General features: G+C 40.0%; 1 protein-coding gene across 2 annotated transcripts in view; it reads right to left on the bottom strand.

The window, feature by feature from the left end:
- Positions 1-3,940: 3,940 nt before the first annotated feature.
- Positions 3,941-16,306, bottom strand: part of WNK2 (WNK lysine deficient protein kinase 2) — a 225,428-nt gene continuing 213,062 nt past the window's right edge. For both annotated transcript variants that reach the window (XM_061618185.1, XM_061618184.1), the window contains one exon: positions 3,941-4,184. In XM_061618185.1, the coding sequence (XP_061474169.1) occupies positions 4,104-4,184 (81 nt within the window). In that variant the 3' untranslated portion in view covers positions 3,941-4,103. The remainder of the gene's footprint in view (positions 4,185-16,306) is intronic.

Genomic DNA, 16,306 nt, shown 5'->3' on the forward strand with positions numbered 1-16,306 from the left:
ATAAAATAACAAAAAATAAAATAAATACTATGCCATTTTTGCAAGTAATTAAAAAAACCCTGCCTGTACACTTTTTTGCCTATCAAGATCCTGCTGTGATCTTCTGTTATAGTGCAATCGTATGTATGTTTACTCAGAAGCAAGTCCCAATCCTGTACAAAGTTTATGCTGTTAAAAGCTATATATTTACTGAATTCCTGATGTGAGACAAGGAGGAAAATGGAACTGTGCTCAGAACTTGAAATGGGCTTTATGTATTTCCTTCGGGTCAACAAATGACCCCCTAAAGATGGAGTCTCCGGGCAAAAACCGGACACCTGGCCACCCTAGTAGGAGGGAAGAAACTTCTTCTCTTGACGAACTCGTTATACTAATTGGTTCGTGGGAGCACTTTAATTTGATTAAATAATTAATTGTAGCCTGACCCTGACCCTCTTCTTCCAATCCCTTCCTTCCACTCCCCTCTCCCATCCCTTTCTCCTTCCCCCTCCTCTCCCCTCCTCTCCCTCTCCTCTCCCCTCCGCTCCCCCTCCTCCTCCCCCATGGTCAGTTTTACCTATCCTAACCATGATTGCATGGGAGTAAATCCCATTGATCTCAATAAGCATGCAAATGATCAGACCTGCCTTTCCCCTCCTCCTCTCCTCTCTCTTCTTTCTTCCTCCTCCCCTGCCCACTCCAGCACTCCCTCTCTCTCCACATGGTCAGTGTTACGTATCCTAAGCATGATTGCACAGGAGTAAATCCCACTGAATGCAATAAGCATGCAAATTATCAAACCTGTTCTCCTCCTTCCCTCCCCCTCCTGCCTGCTCCCATCCCTCCCCTCCCCTCTGCCCCTCCTCCCCACCCTCCCCTCCCCATCCCATGCTCAGTTTCACCTTTAAGCATGATTGCAGGGGAATAAATCTCACTGAACTCAATACGCATGCAAATGATCAATCCATTCTCATAAAACTTGCACATGATCCCATTTCTTACCTCTCGGACTAAAAAGCAGAGAAATTCACTAATAGGCAACAAAACCCTTGTGGTTTAAGAACATACCTATAGCCAACAGATATTTCTATCAAACTTTAAAAAGCTGGGAAATTGGGCAGCTATAGTGAATGCACCAAGGGAGAAGGAGACCCGACCTTCTCTCTGAGATACTGTATTGCCCTACAAATTTGTCAAAATGCAAACACAATTTGGGTTGGTCTTTCACAGTCCAATCCACTTCCTCTGTAGCTTGGAAGAATTTGGGAACATGTGCCTCTGAGTATATGATGAGTGGTGGCAACACCTGCAATCAGCCCAAATAACAGAAACAATATGTGCTCTGTGCTGATCTTGTTTTAGCAGGGAGGAAGCAACAATATTAACACAGTCGATATAGTTCAGATAGTCACTTTAAATATGTTTATTTTACTTTGCAATTTTAGTGATGTTTCCTATAGTAAATCATTTTCTTTTGCTTCTGTTTCTGTGAATATGTGAAGTACAGCAACACTTTGCAACACTAAAAAAAAAAAAAGCTCCAAAAACAATTGTGGAATAATGGCACTGACTATTCTGCAGAATAGTTTCCAGTGGATTTAAGGTGTGCCTCTATTTGCACAAGATAATACAGTGGGAGGTGAAATATATTCTAGCAAAAATCTAGCTGTGCTCTATGTTTTTAATTGACCATGCCCACCTTTCCTTAAGTGGAGTGGTTTAAGCACAGCAGGCTGAAAATTTACAGCTTGGGCAGGCCAAGTTTTTTTTTTCAACAGCTGGATTCATTGCTTAAGTAGCAACTTATTGTAATCAGTCAAATTTTACATGAAACTGCAGTTTCAGATTCAACTGTAAATGCACTCAAAATAGAAGTAGAGCATAACCTCCAGTTTGAAACAAAAAAGGCTGTCTTCACCATCATATGACATTGACCAATAAAAAGGCTTTGAAATTAATAAAAATAAATTTGACATAGATTTCTTGGATGAATGAGAGAAATATAATTTCTAGGTTAGATTCTCTGTAGAAACTATAGTAACACATAAAAGAAGCAAAGTAAGAAGAACATCAACAAACGTACACCACTCACCATATTCTCAGAGGTGCATGTTACCAAATTCTTCCAAGTTACACAGGAAGCGGATTGGACTGTGAAACACCAACCCAAATTGTATTTGCATTGTTACAAATTTGTAGGGTGGTACAATATCTCAGAGAGGAGGTCAGGTCTCCTGCTCTCCTGTTGCATTCACTATAGCTGCCCAATTTCCCTGCTTTTTAACGTTTGATAGAAATATCTGTTGGCTATAGGTACATTCTTAAACCACACAAATTTTTGCCTATTAGTGAATTCTGGTTGTGGTGTTGCTATTAAAAGAACATCTTTATTTTTGTCAAATAGAAAATGAGAAGAAGCAAAGAGTGTTGAGTGACTTACGGTGGTCCAGTAATTTTGTTATTCACATGAATTGTTGAGCAAAGTGAGGCTTGGATTTTAACTCACGCATTCAGCATTCCATTGCTCATGTGCTTGGTTGGAATATGGTATCTCCAGTGAAGATTAATGGATCAGAAAACAAGTATCCATAATTTTGCTCTGAAAGATTGGTTTGCTTGCTTAGGCTGCACTGGGTGATAATTATCCCTTTGTCCATTTTCAGTGGATGGGAAACAATATGGTATGGTATCTTGAAGACTGAATTACTGCAATGAGAGTTACTGTGCATGTTCTCAAGGGGTCCAGGAAAGACATAAATACAGTGAGACATCAGGATTAAAACTGGTGTGGACATTCAGGCCACCACTTCAAATCTGAAATAGAGAACAGCAAAGACAAGGGCAAAACAAAAGACCATAGATTTTGCTTTCGCTTCTAGATGGTGCCAGAGTGTTTTTGGAAAAGAGAAGGGCAGCTGCCACTCTGGATCCAGTTGCTAAGTAGTGAGAGAGAGCTGGGCACAAGTGGGCAGCTTGATGGAAAACAGTGCAGAACTCAATAAAGCAGGTTTAGGATTGGTCCCAGGCACATGAGGCCACCACCTTGCTGAAGCCAAGCAGGTCTGGGCATGGTCAGTGCCTGTATGGGACCAAGGCCAGTTCCAGGTTTCATGGGGCCCTTGGGCCTACAGACCCCTCTAGGGCCCTCCTTCCTTGCATGCTCTTCCTTGGCAGGGTCTGCCACTGCTGAGCTGGAGGGAGGAGTTGCTGGCGAAGGGAAGAGGCTCTGCTGCCTGTTGTGGCATGAGTGAGCCCCCATCCCTTCACCTGGTGTCACTCAATTGCAGCAGGCATCAGCAACAGGAGCAGCAGCACCTCTTCCCTTTCTGAAGGGATGTAAGTGAAAGCCTCTCCCTGCCCTGAGGCCTGCTGTCTACCATCAACTCCTATAGCCCATCAAGAATGGCCAAGAGCAGCAGCAGCCCCTGGCAGGCATGCACAGAAGGGAGAGCAACCAAGCCAGCTCTGAGGGAAAAGGAGGAGGAGGGGTGACAATGACGAAAAAAGGGGAAGTGTGTATCATTCATATAACTGTTATTACCAATTCACATTTGGGGGGAGTAAGCATGAAATCAGTCATGGTCACACCAATACATAACGATGTTTGAACTTACCTTCTCCAGGTTCAGTCCTTATTTCAAAGGTTTTCTTGTTTGAGTACAAGGCCAATCTTCATGCCAGCACAGAATTTGTGGTTTCTTTACCACATTATCACAACCTTAAAACGTCTATATGAACCTGAATTTTAATTATATTTTAAGAAAATGCAAATTTTGTGACCATGAGAGGATTATTTGCATCCTAAGTGAAACTGGAGCGTTTGCATCCTAAGTGGAACCAAAGCAGAATTTGAATGTGGCTGATTTGGCAATGTTAAATAACTGCATGGGTGCTCATTTGAATTTACATCTTACAGCATAAGAAAAAGTGGATACTTTCTCCCTCAAAAATGCATCAAGCCTTTTCCTCAAAATAATTATAGTTTATTTATTTTTGCATAATGTTTGAATTTCCAACTATAAATAAAAAAGTTTAGAAAGAAGTTACAAAATTGAATTTAACGGACATGAATAGTACAGAGATTCTCACATGTGACATCAATTCCCAGCTTTTCTTCCTCTTCCTCAGTTGAAGTAGGATCTTGTGGTTGACCCTATATCTGAGCTTGGACATGTGTCACTTGGGGGTGTTCTCTTCCTCAGAATCTAAAATAAAAGTAAAAATACCAAAACCATGTGTGATTAGAGGCTCCAATAAATTGATAAGGATTCTTTATACAGGTAACCTTGTTCTATGGGTATCTCTGGTGCCTTACAGAAACAGTAAGCCATACTCATGAGTCATGACAATTGCAAACGTTTGTGCCATGCTGAAGCTCATGGATTACTTTTAAAAAATAAATAAATCAAGCTGTTGGCTGATTCACACAAAACAGAGGCTCCCCTGTCAAGCCATTCAGTTTGGGTACAACAGTCATTATACAATCTGAACTGTATTTTCTATCCATCTGCAAATAGATGGTGTACCTCAAATTCTCAAAAAAAAGATGAGTGGTTGAAAAAAATGGAGAACATCCACAGATAATATATACGAGCATTCATATGACAGGTTGTACAAAGAGAAAAACAGATTGACTTGTTTTTGAAATGAAACCTAGGAAATAAAGAGAAGCCATGCTTGAGCCGCTCCAAAGGCTAGGAAACCCTACAGATATAACCACAGAATTTCCAGGAAGAAGCATCACAATGTATGAATGGCTCAATAGCCCTTAATCAGGTACATGGAAGCAATAGGTTTAGCAGTGGTGATGTTTCAACCAGACCAGTTCCTCATTGGACAAATCTGCAATCCTTTTAGGAATCTAGAAAGTGTTAAAAAAAAGGCCACAGATATAAAAGGTGAGATGTAGAAGAACCTCATTTCATTAGCCCTGTTGTACAAGGAAATAATTAAGAAATTAAGGACCAGCCAAGCTATTCTAGTACCAGAAGACTTTATGGCAGGAAAGGGATGGGGAACTGTGACCCTCCAGAAGTTGCTGAATTCCAGCTTCCATCTGTCCCAGCCAGCATGACCAATGGACAGGGATGGGGGGAATTATAGCAAATCTGGAGTGCCACAGATCCCCCATCCCTGCCTTTCCAGAGAATAAATAATACCCTTAGCACTATAGTTGAATTAACCTCAACCCAGCACCAGTAGCACACTATTGTAATATTGTGTATCCTTACGTAATTGTCTGTGTGTAGGCTAGGGATAGAAAGATCTGTCAGTTTTGGTTTCCCAGTTTCTCATTTTTTTCAATCTTAAATTCAGTTATCCACATTTCTGCAGCAATTTGCAATTTTTAAGAAAATGCTCATGAAAATTCTCCAGCATTTTAGTGTGAATTTCTCCTAATAAACACATTTTATTGCAGTTTTGACTAATGTACATATTTCTGCAGGCAATTTCTCATCATATAATGCATTTTTGTATGTTATTTTCACTCATATATTTATTTTTATGCACACTTTCCCCTAACATATTCATTTTTGGAAACATTGGTTAGCGAACTGCATTGCAAAATTCGAATAAATGTGAAATTCAAAGGAAGGCTAGTCTCATATTGTTTTGGAAACTGTGAATTTGATAGAGGTAGCTTGAAATGTGAACTGAACCAAATTTCTCCCCTATCCCTAGTATAGGCACATTGTCCTCCTGTGGGAGGTAGCCATACCTGAGAAGGCCAAATTCACTCAACTCCTACTTGGCCTCTAACCAACTTCAATAACAGTTTTGATGATAGGATCTCTTAATCCTATTGTTGTTTGTTTGTTTTGCTTCTTATTACTTGGCTATTTTATTGTATTTTTTGTTATTGTAAGCCACTTCAGACATTTGATAGAAACGCAGGAGAGAGAGATAATCATGCAAATAACAATAATCACAAAGTAGTGCAAGCAAGGGAAGAGACATTGACTGTATCATCATATATGATGTTGCAGGCAATGTCAAGAGAACCCTGTAACTCTCACCCAACCACATTCTGCACAACACTCACAGCAGCAATGGTTTCTCTAGTTGAGATGAAAAGATGTGGAAATTACATTTCCCCAGTGAAGAAACATTGCATTTCGGGGTGTTGGGAAAATGTAATATTTGGATCCCCTACACAAAAGAATAACAACTGCAAATTGGTTACTGGGGGGGGGAACCCTAGTAACATTGTCTGGAAACACCCTATATGTGGAAGCTCAAGTATGACATTTAGTTAACATGCATAAACATTTAAGTGGTGTAAAAGTTTTCCATGGGATTGTTTTAGCAATTTTTTTCATGACTGCACAGCAGGGAATAGAGGGCCCATAGCCCATAGGACATTAATTGCTGGTGTCAAAATATACTAACATCATGCACTCGCAGTCAAAGCATGAATTAGTACGTAAGCAAACTACACAGTTTTCCCACTATCAAATCATACTTTAATAAATTACAGGCACAAATTCTCAACTGTTAGGCTGCAACTGTATATTTGCTTAATTGGGAATAAGCCCCATTGACCTCAGCGCAACTGATGTCTGAGTAAACATGCATGGGACTGCTAAGTTCATTAACTAAAGCAAAAAGGAATACATTTTTCCAGACTACATCACTGAGGCATGCGTTTCTGGTAATCAAAGCTCCAAGCATGTGTGCTCTGTGTGTGTGTGTGTGTGTGTGTGCACGCACGTGCGTTAGTCACTAAGTATTGTAGCAGATGTTATCAGACAGGACATTGCCTTCTACACTGGAAGACGTTTAGAGCTTATGCTCTGAAAAGGAACCAAAACTACTGGTGTCATGAACTTACACTACCATCATATTTCTACTAAAATGGAACATGGAATATACGGACATTGCTGGACAATACAGATAGTGAACGTCCTGAATGCAGGACTGCCATCATCACGAGGGAGTTGAGACATTTTAATATTGACACAGCAACACTCCAAGAAACTCAAAGAGCAGGAGAAGGACAACTGAAGGAAGAAAAAGGAGGTTATACCTTCTTCTGGAAAGGACTGCCTGAACAAGGACGAATACGTGGAGTAGACTTTGCTATTAAAAATAATATTGAGAAGCTCTTGTCAGAAGTTCCTACTGGCATTAATGAACGACTCTCAACTTTCTGGTTAAAACTTGCCAAAAACCAGCAGGCAACTATTCTAAGTGCTTATGCACCAACATTAGATGATGATGAAGACATCAAGGAAACTTTTTATAACCAGCTGGACACCATCTTATCAGAGATACCCAGGGAGGATAAAATTATCCTCTTGGGTGATTTCAATGCAAGAGTTGGCCGTGATTTCGATTTATGGCCAGAAACCATTGGGAAAGGAGTTGGCAATAGCAACCTAAATGGCATTCTACTTCTGACTAAATGTGCACAGCATAATCTTGTTATTACAAATACACTCTTTCGTCAGAAAAATAAATTTAAAACATCATGGAAGCACCCTCAGTCAAAACACTGGCATCTCCTGGATTAAGTAATTGTCTGCGTCAGAGATCGTCGTGATGTACTCCTCACTAGGGCCATGATGAGTGCCGATGACTGCTGGACAGATCACCGATTAATTCAATCCACTATGGGCATTAATATTGTTCCTCAGCGTAGGCTCCAAGGAAGAAAACCAAGACGTAAAATGAACATCCACGCCCTTCAAGATCCTATTAAGTGAGCCTGCTTTCAAACAACTCTGAAGAAATATCTACCTACGGAACTCCCTGAAAATGTTGAGGAACACTGGATTAAACTGAAGACTTCCATTATTGCAGCATGTGAACAAACTATTGGATACCAAACTAAGAAAAATCAGGATTGGTTTGATGAGAATGATAGTGAGATTGAACATATCACCGACAAGAAAAGGAAAGCCTTCCAGATATGGCAGAAAGACATTAACTGTGCTGCTAAGAAAAAAATCTATGCCAGTGCCAAGGCTGAGGTCCAAAGAAGAACTAGAGAACTTAAGAATGCCTGGTGGATAAAGAAAGCTCAATAAATCCAGCTGTTTGCAGATGCTCACGATGCACGGGGCTTTTTTAATGCCACAAAGGCTACCTGTGGACCAACAAATTACGGTACAAATCCCTTATGTTCAATGGATGGTAGCAAACTTCTTAAGGATAAAGAGTCTAATGCACTGCGCTGGAAAGAACATTACCACAACCTCCTTAATCGTAAGTCTATTGTGGCTGATGAGGTCTTCTCGCAAATTCCACAACAACAAACTAGAGACGAGCTTGCAGTATCCCCTAATTTGGATGAAGTCAGTAAAGCCATCAATCAAATGAAGAACAAAGCTAGTGGACCTGATGGAATTCCTGCTGAAGTCTTTAAAGAAGGTGGGCCTCAACTTACACAACAATTTCATCGAAAAAATCTGTATGAGGGAGGAGATTCCGGAAGACTGTAGGGACGCCATAATTATCACCCTTTTGGGAACTATCAAGGTATCTCTCTTGTTGCTACTGCAGGTACAATCCTTGCAAGGATCCTCGCAAATCACCTCCTGCTGATCTCAGAAGATGTCGTCCCCAAATCTCAAAATGGTTTCCGCCCTTCCAGGGGGGACAGTGGATATGATCTTCACTGCACGACAGCTTCAAGAAAAATGCTGGGAGCAGAATCGACCTTTATATTTATTGATCTGACTAAGGCCTTTGACACAGTGAATAAACCATTCTCTGGACCATCCTTCTGAAAACTGGATGCCCTGATAAATTTGTGAATATTTTGCGACTCCTTCATGACAACATGACAGCAACAATTTTGGACAACGATGGCTTTCAGAGCGATCCATTCAGAGACGGATCAGGCGTAAAACAGGGATGCGTCATTGCTCCTACCTTATTTGCTATCTTCATTGCTATGATTCTACACCTTATTGAGAGGAAACTTCCTACTGGTGTGGAAATAATATATCGAACAGATGGAAAGCTGTTTAATCTCAGTAGGCTGAAAGCAAAAAGTAAGGTAATGTCAACCCCTGTCGTAGAACTTCAATATGCCGACGATAATGTAGTCTCTGCAAATTCAGAGAAAGATCTTCAAACTATCCGAAATGTCTTTGCAGAAGCATATGGAAAGCTTGGGCTCTCACTCAATATTAAAAAACCCAAAGTGCTTCATCAACAGGTGCGAACTAGTCCCTCTGTAGCACCATCAATCCGGCTTAATGGTGTGACATTGGAGAACTTCAATCACTTCCCCTATCTCAGCAGCCATCTCTCTGTAAAAGCTGACATTGACGCTGAAATGCAACATCCTCTGAGCTCTGCGAGTGCCACATTCTCCCGAATGAAGCGTAGAGTGTTTGAGGATCAGGATATTCGCAGGGAGACCAAAATGCTTATTTACAAAGCCATTGTACTACTGACCTTACTGTATGCCTGTGAAACATGGACCATTTATAAACGCCACTCCCAACTTCTTGAAAGATTCCACGAACGCAGCCCCCAGAAAATTCTGCAAATTACTTGGGAAGACAGACGGACTAATGTTAGCGTTTTGGAAGAAGCAACGACTACCAGTGTTGAAACAATGATCCTTCAACATCAACTTCACTGGACCGGCCATGTTGTTCGAATGCTTAATCACCGTCTTCCAAAGCAGCTACTTTACTCGCAACTTAAGGATGGAAAACGGAACATCGGTGGACAGCAAAAGAGGTTTAAAGATGTTCTTAAAGCGAATCTAAAAAATGTAACATGAACATTGACAACTGGGAAGTCTTGGCCCATGAACGTCTCAAATGGAGGTCGGCTATTATCAAATGTGCCGTGGACCTTGAAGAAGCACGAATACAGGGCGAATGAGACAAACGAGCTAAGCAGAAGGCACGTCAAACAAATCCTCATCGCGACCATCTTCCATCTGGAAACCTATGTCCTCACTGTGGGAGGCTGTGTGGATCCAGAATTGGCCTCCACTGTCACTTTCGGACCCACTGTTAAAGACCTTATCTTGGAAGACAATCCTACTTGGCCACGAGTGATCGCCACTGATGACTAGAATGGGATTGGTGGTCCTACATATGGCATTTAAGGCAACTGTTTTCTTTCTTGTGACCACAACAGCTTCTCCTGGGAAATGAGTGTATTTTGTTATTGTTATGTGTTTCCAAGTCTACTACGACTTATGGCGACGCTATGAATCAGTGACCTCCAAGAGCATCTGTCATGAACCACCCTGTTCAGATCTTGTAAGTTCAGGTCTGTGGCTTCCTTTATGGAATCAATCCATCTCTTGTTTGGCCTTCCACTTTTTCTACTTCCTGTTTTTCCAAGCATTATTATCTTTTCTAATGAATCATGTCTTCTCATTATGTGTCCAAAGTATGATAACCTCAGTTTCATCATTTTAGCTTCTAGTGATAGTTGTGGTTTAATTTGTTCTAACACCCAATTACTTGTCTTTTTTGCAGTCCATGGTATCCGCAAAGCTCTTCTCCAACACCACATTTCAAATGAGTTGATTTTTCTCTTATCTGCTTTTTTCACTGTCCAACTTTCACATCCATACATAGAGATCGGAAATACCATGGTCTGAATGATCCTGACTTTAGTGTTCAGTGATACATCTTTGCATTTGAGGACCTTTTCTAGTTCTCTCATAGCTGCCCTCCCCAGTCCTAGCCTTCTTCTGATTCCTTGACTATTGTCTCCATTTTGGTTAATGACTGTGCCAAGGTATTGATAATCCTTGACAAGTTCAATGTCCTCATTGTCAACTGTAAAGTTGCATAAATCTTCTGTTGTCATTACTTTAGTCTTTTTGACGTTCAGCTGTAGTCCTGCTTTTGTGCTTTCCTCTTGAACTTTTGTCAGCATTCTTTTCTAATCATTACTGGTTTCTGTTAATAGTATGGTATCATCTGCATATCTTAAATTATATTTCTTCCTCCAATTTTCACACCTCCTTCATCTTGGTCTAATCCAACTTTCCGTATATGTTTTACATATAGATTAAACAAATAGGGTGATAAAATACACCCGTCTCACACTCTTTCTGATTGGGAACCAATCGGTTTCTCCGTATTCTGTCCTTACAGTAGCCTCTTGTCCAGAGTATAGTTTGTGCATCAGGACAATCAGATGCTGTGGCACCCCCATTTCTTTTAAAGCATTCCATAGTTTTTTCATGATCTACACAGACAAAGGCTTTGCTATAATGTATAAAGCACAGGGTGATTTTCTTCTGAAATTCCTTGGTCCACTCCATTATCCAACATATGTTTGCGATATGATCTCTGGTACCTCTTCCCTTTCTAAATCCAGCTTGGACGTCTGGCATTTCTCGCTCCATATATTGCAAGAGCCTTTGTTGTAGAATCTTGAGCATTACTTTACTTGCAAATGATTGTCTTAATGGTGGGGAAAATAAAGCATCACCCACCAAGAAAAAGTGGCTGCCATAAACAGAATAGCTATATGCATCAGCAATGGGTTGCAACCTTCTAAAGTGAGCACTCTAGTCCTCTGGTCTATTTTTCCAACATTACCAGATCATGCTGAGTACTACATGGCTTTTCAAGCAACTGGTCTCACCATAAACTCTTCTAAATTCTAATCACCTTACTCTTTCTTATATAGCACTCAAAGGTGGAGCTTACACCTGCCCCTTGTTGAGAGATGGATTGGCACCAACTGCAGGTATAGCTCACACATCTCATCAGGTGAGGGAAGGGGTGATACAAATGTTCCCTCTTCAGATGTTACAACATTAAAAGCTAATATCCAAGTCCCTTTTGCATTCATTTTTGCAGTGCTCCACATGTTCAAATCTAATTGGAAACATCATTGTGTTTTCTCTTAACCACAAAGTGGAGGATTGAGGACATTCTATGCATATTCTTGCTTTTGCAGGTTAGAAAATACCCCCCTTGAGTTACTTGCAGTGTAGATATAACAAACGGTCAGCCATAATGAAGAATATGGAATGCCATTTTGAAAGACTGCTATAAGTTAGAAATAAGCATGCCCAGCATTTAAAAAAAAATAAAAACGTAACAATTTTCACTGATATACAACATGCGATGTACAGGCCAGTTACTCCCTAAGTAATTTTGTGTGGCAGTAGGTTCTTTTCAGAATTGACAGAATAACAGCTTTCCTTTTGAAGACATTTTTACCTCTCATAACTGCACTGAAAAATGTGGCAGCACAAAATGATCAAGAAATCCCAATTCATCATTGTTCAGTTGTGCTTTCTAAGTCTGTGGATTATGATTTTTCAAATGATCAGCTCATGTTTTACAATATCTAAGTTCAGCATATCCACTTTTTTTTTGTATGCACCAACTTGGTGAAATAATAATTGGCAAACTGCTAAATTTTATGTAGTAATGCAAATTTTGCTGCATTCAGTTTGAAAATGTGGATGAGCGTGCACGCGCACACACACGGGAGAGATGAGAAAGAGATTTGGCATTTCCAGTGTTGTCACTACAAAATGAAGGGCAGGTTACATGTTGAAATAGGTTAGCCAACTAGAAAAGATAACTTGAACAGCCAAACTTTCTAGAATTTAACAGTCAAACATGTGAGATCACCAGAAATTCCTTTCACCACCAACTCCAAATGTATATGATGATGATAGTTAGGAGAGAGAAAAATCTGCAATTGACATTTATAGTTCAAGTACAGGTCCTGGACATGTTTCTACTATAAGTTCAGTGGAACCTTCATAGTAGTAGTATGCCTCTGAATAACAAATGCTAGAAATGTGACAGGAAACACTATTGCCTTCATTCTCTGCTTGTGGACTTTCTAGAGTCATTTGGCTGACCATTATTGGGAATAGGATGTTAGACTATATCAGCCTTTCCCAACTAGTGGGACACCAGGTGTTGCTGGACCACAACTCCCATCAGCCTCAGCCAGGATTGCCAATGGTCAGGAAAGATGGGAATTGTGGTCCAACAACATCTGCTGGCCCACTAGTTGGGAAAGGCTGGACTAGATGAACCCTTGGCTCATCTAGCAGGGCTCTTCTTATGTTGTTATAAACCCATTAATGGCTCATATTGTGTGAATCCTTAGCATTCAGTGTCCTTAGCACAGTGTATGATTCTTCCAGAGCTTGGAAACGTTACTTTTTTTGAACTACAACTCCCATCAGTCCCAGCCACCATGGCCACTGGATTGGACTGATGGGAATCGTAGTTCAAAAAAGTAACGTTTCCAAGCTCTGGATTCTTCCTATGTAGAGCCACATTAAAAAGGGTCCTTGAAATGCATACTTTCAGTAGAAACCTGAATGCTTAAAGATTATTGTTCAAAGCTTGTTTTGAAAATAAGAACAAGCAATGGTCATTTTAAACGTCACAGTCTGGTGCTGCACCTAAAAAGCCTATGTTGTATAAAGACAATTCTTCTGTAACTTTATGATCTCTGACTATCCAGGAACAAAATAGCTGTTGCGTCCAGAAGGGAAACTGAGAAATAACAGAAAACTTTCAAATCTTATTGTTTCTTGAATCACAAGTGAATAGATAGCATAATTGCCAATACTATACCTATTTGTTTTTTCAGATTAAAGGTAGTTTTTGCTGACCTAAATCCTGATTGTTACCTAAGAAGAAGCATAAAATGGATAGACAGTAAGATGCTATATATTTATTTTGTCTCATAAACAAGAGAGATATCATTTGGATTTGCTCAATTTCAGCACACGTATATCATATTTTACCATTTGTTGAAGACAACTTACAAAATAAAAGATGGCAACGCTGTGAAACAATGCCAAAATAAAACTCCAAACATACACACCTGAGCATTATTATTGTTGTTGTTGTTATTCAGTTTATTACCCTCCCTTCACCAGAAGGTCCCTTGGATGGTCACAGCAATGTAAAATGCAACATTAAAAACAAGTTTAAAACAAATTCAATCAGAAGAGTAGGATGGGTCCTAAAATATATATTTATCGCCTGACCTTTACCCAAAGGTCCCAAGGCAGGTCACAACAGTTTAAAAATACATAATTAAAAACAGTTTAAAAAAAACCCAATTTTTTTAAGATCCCAAAAATAGGTGGATCTTAAAAAAATATGTATCTTTGATCTCAAAGGCCAGAGTAAAGAGGTGCATTTTCAGCATACAACAAAAGCTGTGCAGTGAAGAGGCCAGACACACCTTTATGGGGAGGTAATTCCACAACGTAGGGGCTGCCATAGAGAATGCACTCTCCCAGGCCACCTCTCCTGTAATAATCCAGTCTGGAATTACCAAAGCATGGAGTTCCATGGCCAGGTCATTTCTGTCCGAAAGGGTCTGTAGCTGGTGAACCAGCCACAGCTGGAAAAGGGCACGCCTAGCCACCAAGGCCACCTGAGCCTCCATGACAAGTTTGGACCACAAAGAACCCCAAGACTGAAAAGAATTTGAGTCAAGTTCAAAATGGTTACGTGCAAATATTTTTGTATTAATGTAGTGCTTCCTGTGGAGACAGTAAAAATTTCCTCTGTTACCCGTCCCCCCCCCCCACAGGTTCCTACCGATTGGCAGCTGTCTGCTTTTGTGCCATTGTTTAAAACTTAAAGTGTATTCTTCCTATGATTGTGACATAAGGTTCTATGTGTTTGCTTGTCACCTGGATTGGCCATTTCCAACTATAGATTTAGATTATTATGATGAAAAGACTCAATTAGAGCTTTTTTTGTAGCTTTTGTTGCCATTTTTCATGAGGTATTTGTATTTTGCTAATGTCCCCTTGACAAGCATCGATAGGGGCATTCTTAAGTGTTTTGGTCCCACCCACCAAATTTTCAAACAGCAATTTTTGAGATCCCTCCAGAGCATTTCCTGTGAGATCCTACAGGGTTCCAGCCAGTTTCTTCCCCATTTCAATTTGCAGGACAAGATCATAAGGAAAATTAGAGAGAGAGATTATGCTGACTGCAGCACCTAATCCTTCCAATTGGCTGCTTATTTGGTATTTGGTGATGGAGCGAGAATGGATACCGGTAACCTGATTGCAGCTAAATTCAGTCTGAGACAAAAACTAAAGAAATAACGGCTGACAAATCTTATGCTCTGGAAGGGCAGAGGGACATTCATCACTGATGCTCCAGAATAGCGGCAGTGGTGTAGTGATTTTATTCAAGTGATGAAGCAGTTACCCCTTGTTTTAGATTCAGATATGATGCTCATTGCCACCATTGGTCCAAGACGGGAATTACTAATATATTCTATATGGGGCTGTCTTTTTAAACTGTTTAGATAGAGGTTATAACTGGTTCTGATGTTGCCTTGAAATACATAAATGAACGTCTACTGGCTTTCTTGAATCTTTAGGTTAGAATTCAAAATGCTTATTTTGACTTAAATAGCAGACTAAAGAGATGTATAAGAATGCTGTATCTCCTACGCCCTGTTAATGATCTCTAAAATAACCTTGCTGACCTCCACTTCATAGTCATTGCTGAGTCTATGTGAAAGGAGAAATCATTAAAAAAATTAAATCGGAGAAAAAAATCAAACTGTCAATGCATTTAAAATTCTAAAATACAATTGAATGACAGTCTTGCAGACCTCTGTAGGTACAAGCTAGTTAGAATATTGAATGAAACATCCTGCAGACCAGCTTCCTCATCAGCAGAATGTAACAGAACTTGAGTTACATTTATGTGGGCTGAGGTCTTCCTCAGTCAAAACAAGATGAGAATGAGCTCCTTTTTCATCAGGCAGAACTCGCTGGGCTCAAAAGCATGTATTTCAGAAACCAATGTCAGGACTTAGACTATGAATGGCATACTTATTCATAGGCACTGGATCTGCTTTAGTCAATGATTATAAGCAAAGTCAGTGCCATCCTTTTGCTATTAAACTGAAACATAGAAGTAACACTACCAAGACATTTGGACAAGATGCTGCATTGCTATAAATGTCTGAACCTAAAATTATTTCTTCAGTCCAATTTACTTTTACTGTTGTTGATTTTTTTTGTTAATGGTTTTTTCGTCATAAACCTTGCAGCCACTGTTTAATCATTCCTGCCCTAAACTGACAGTTTATTCCACTCCAAACAATAAGATATTACCATAATCTTGCTGTACATGACCTATCAAGAGAGTAGCTTGCAGTCCTTAACTCTGATTTCTTTATTTTATTAGATTTCTTACCCACCCTTTACCATAAGGTTCATGAGTATGAAGACAGTCAACCGAATTGTGGACTACATTTTTAGCCTTGAGGAAAAAAAGAGTCCAATTCACTGAGGATGATTTGGCAAAAACATGAGATCTGCCAAAGACACCCTTTCAAGGATTATGGAGAAGGTCCATAGCTCAGGGGT

This window comes from Rhineura floridana, chromosome 3 (assembly GCF_030035675.1).
Source record: "Rhineura floridana isolate rRhiFlo1 chromosome 3, rRhiFlo1.hap2, whole genome shotgun sequence".
NCBI lineage: Eukaryota > Metazoa > Chordata > Lepidosauria > Squamata > Rhineuridae > Rhineura > Rhineura floridana.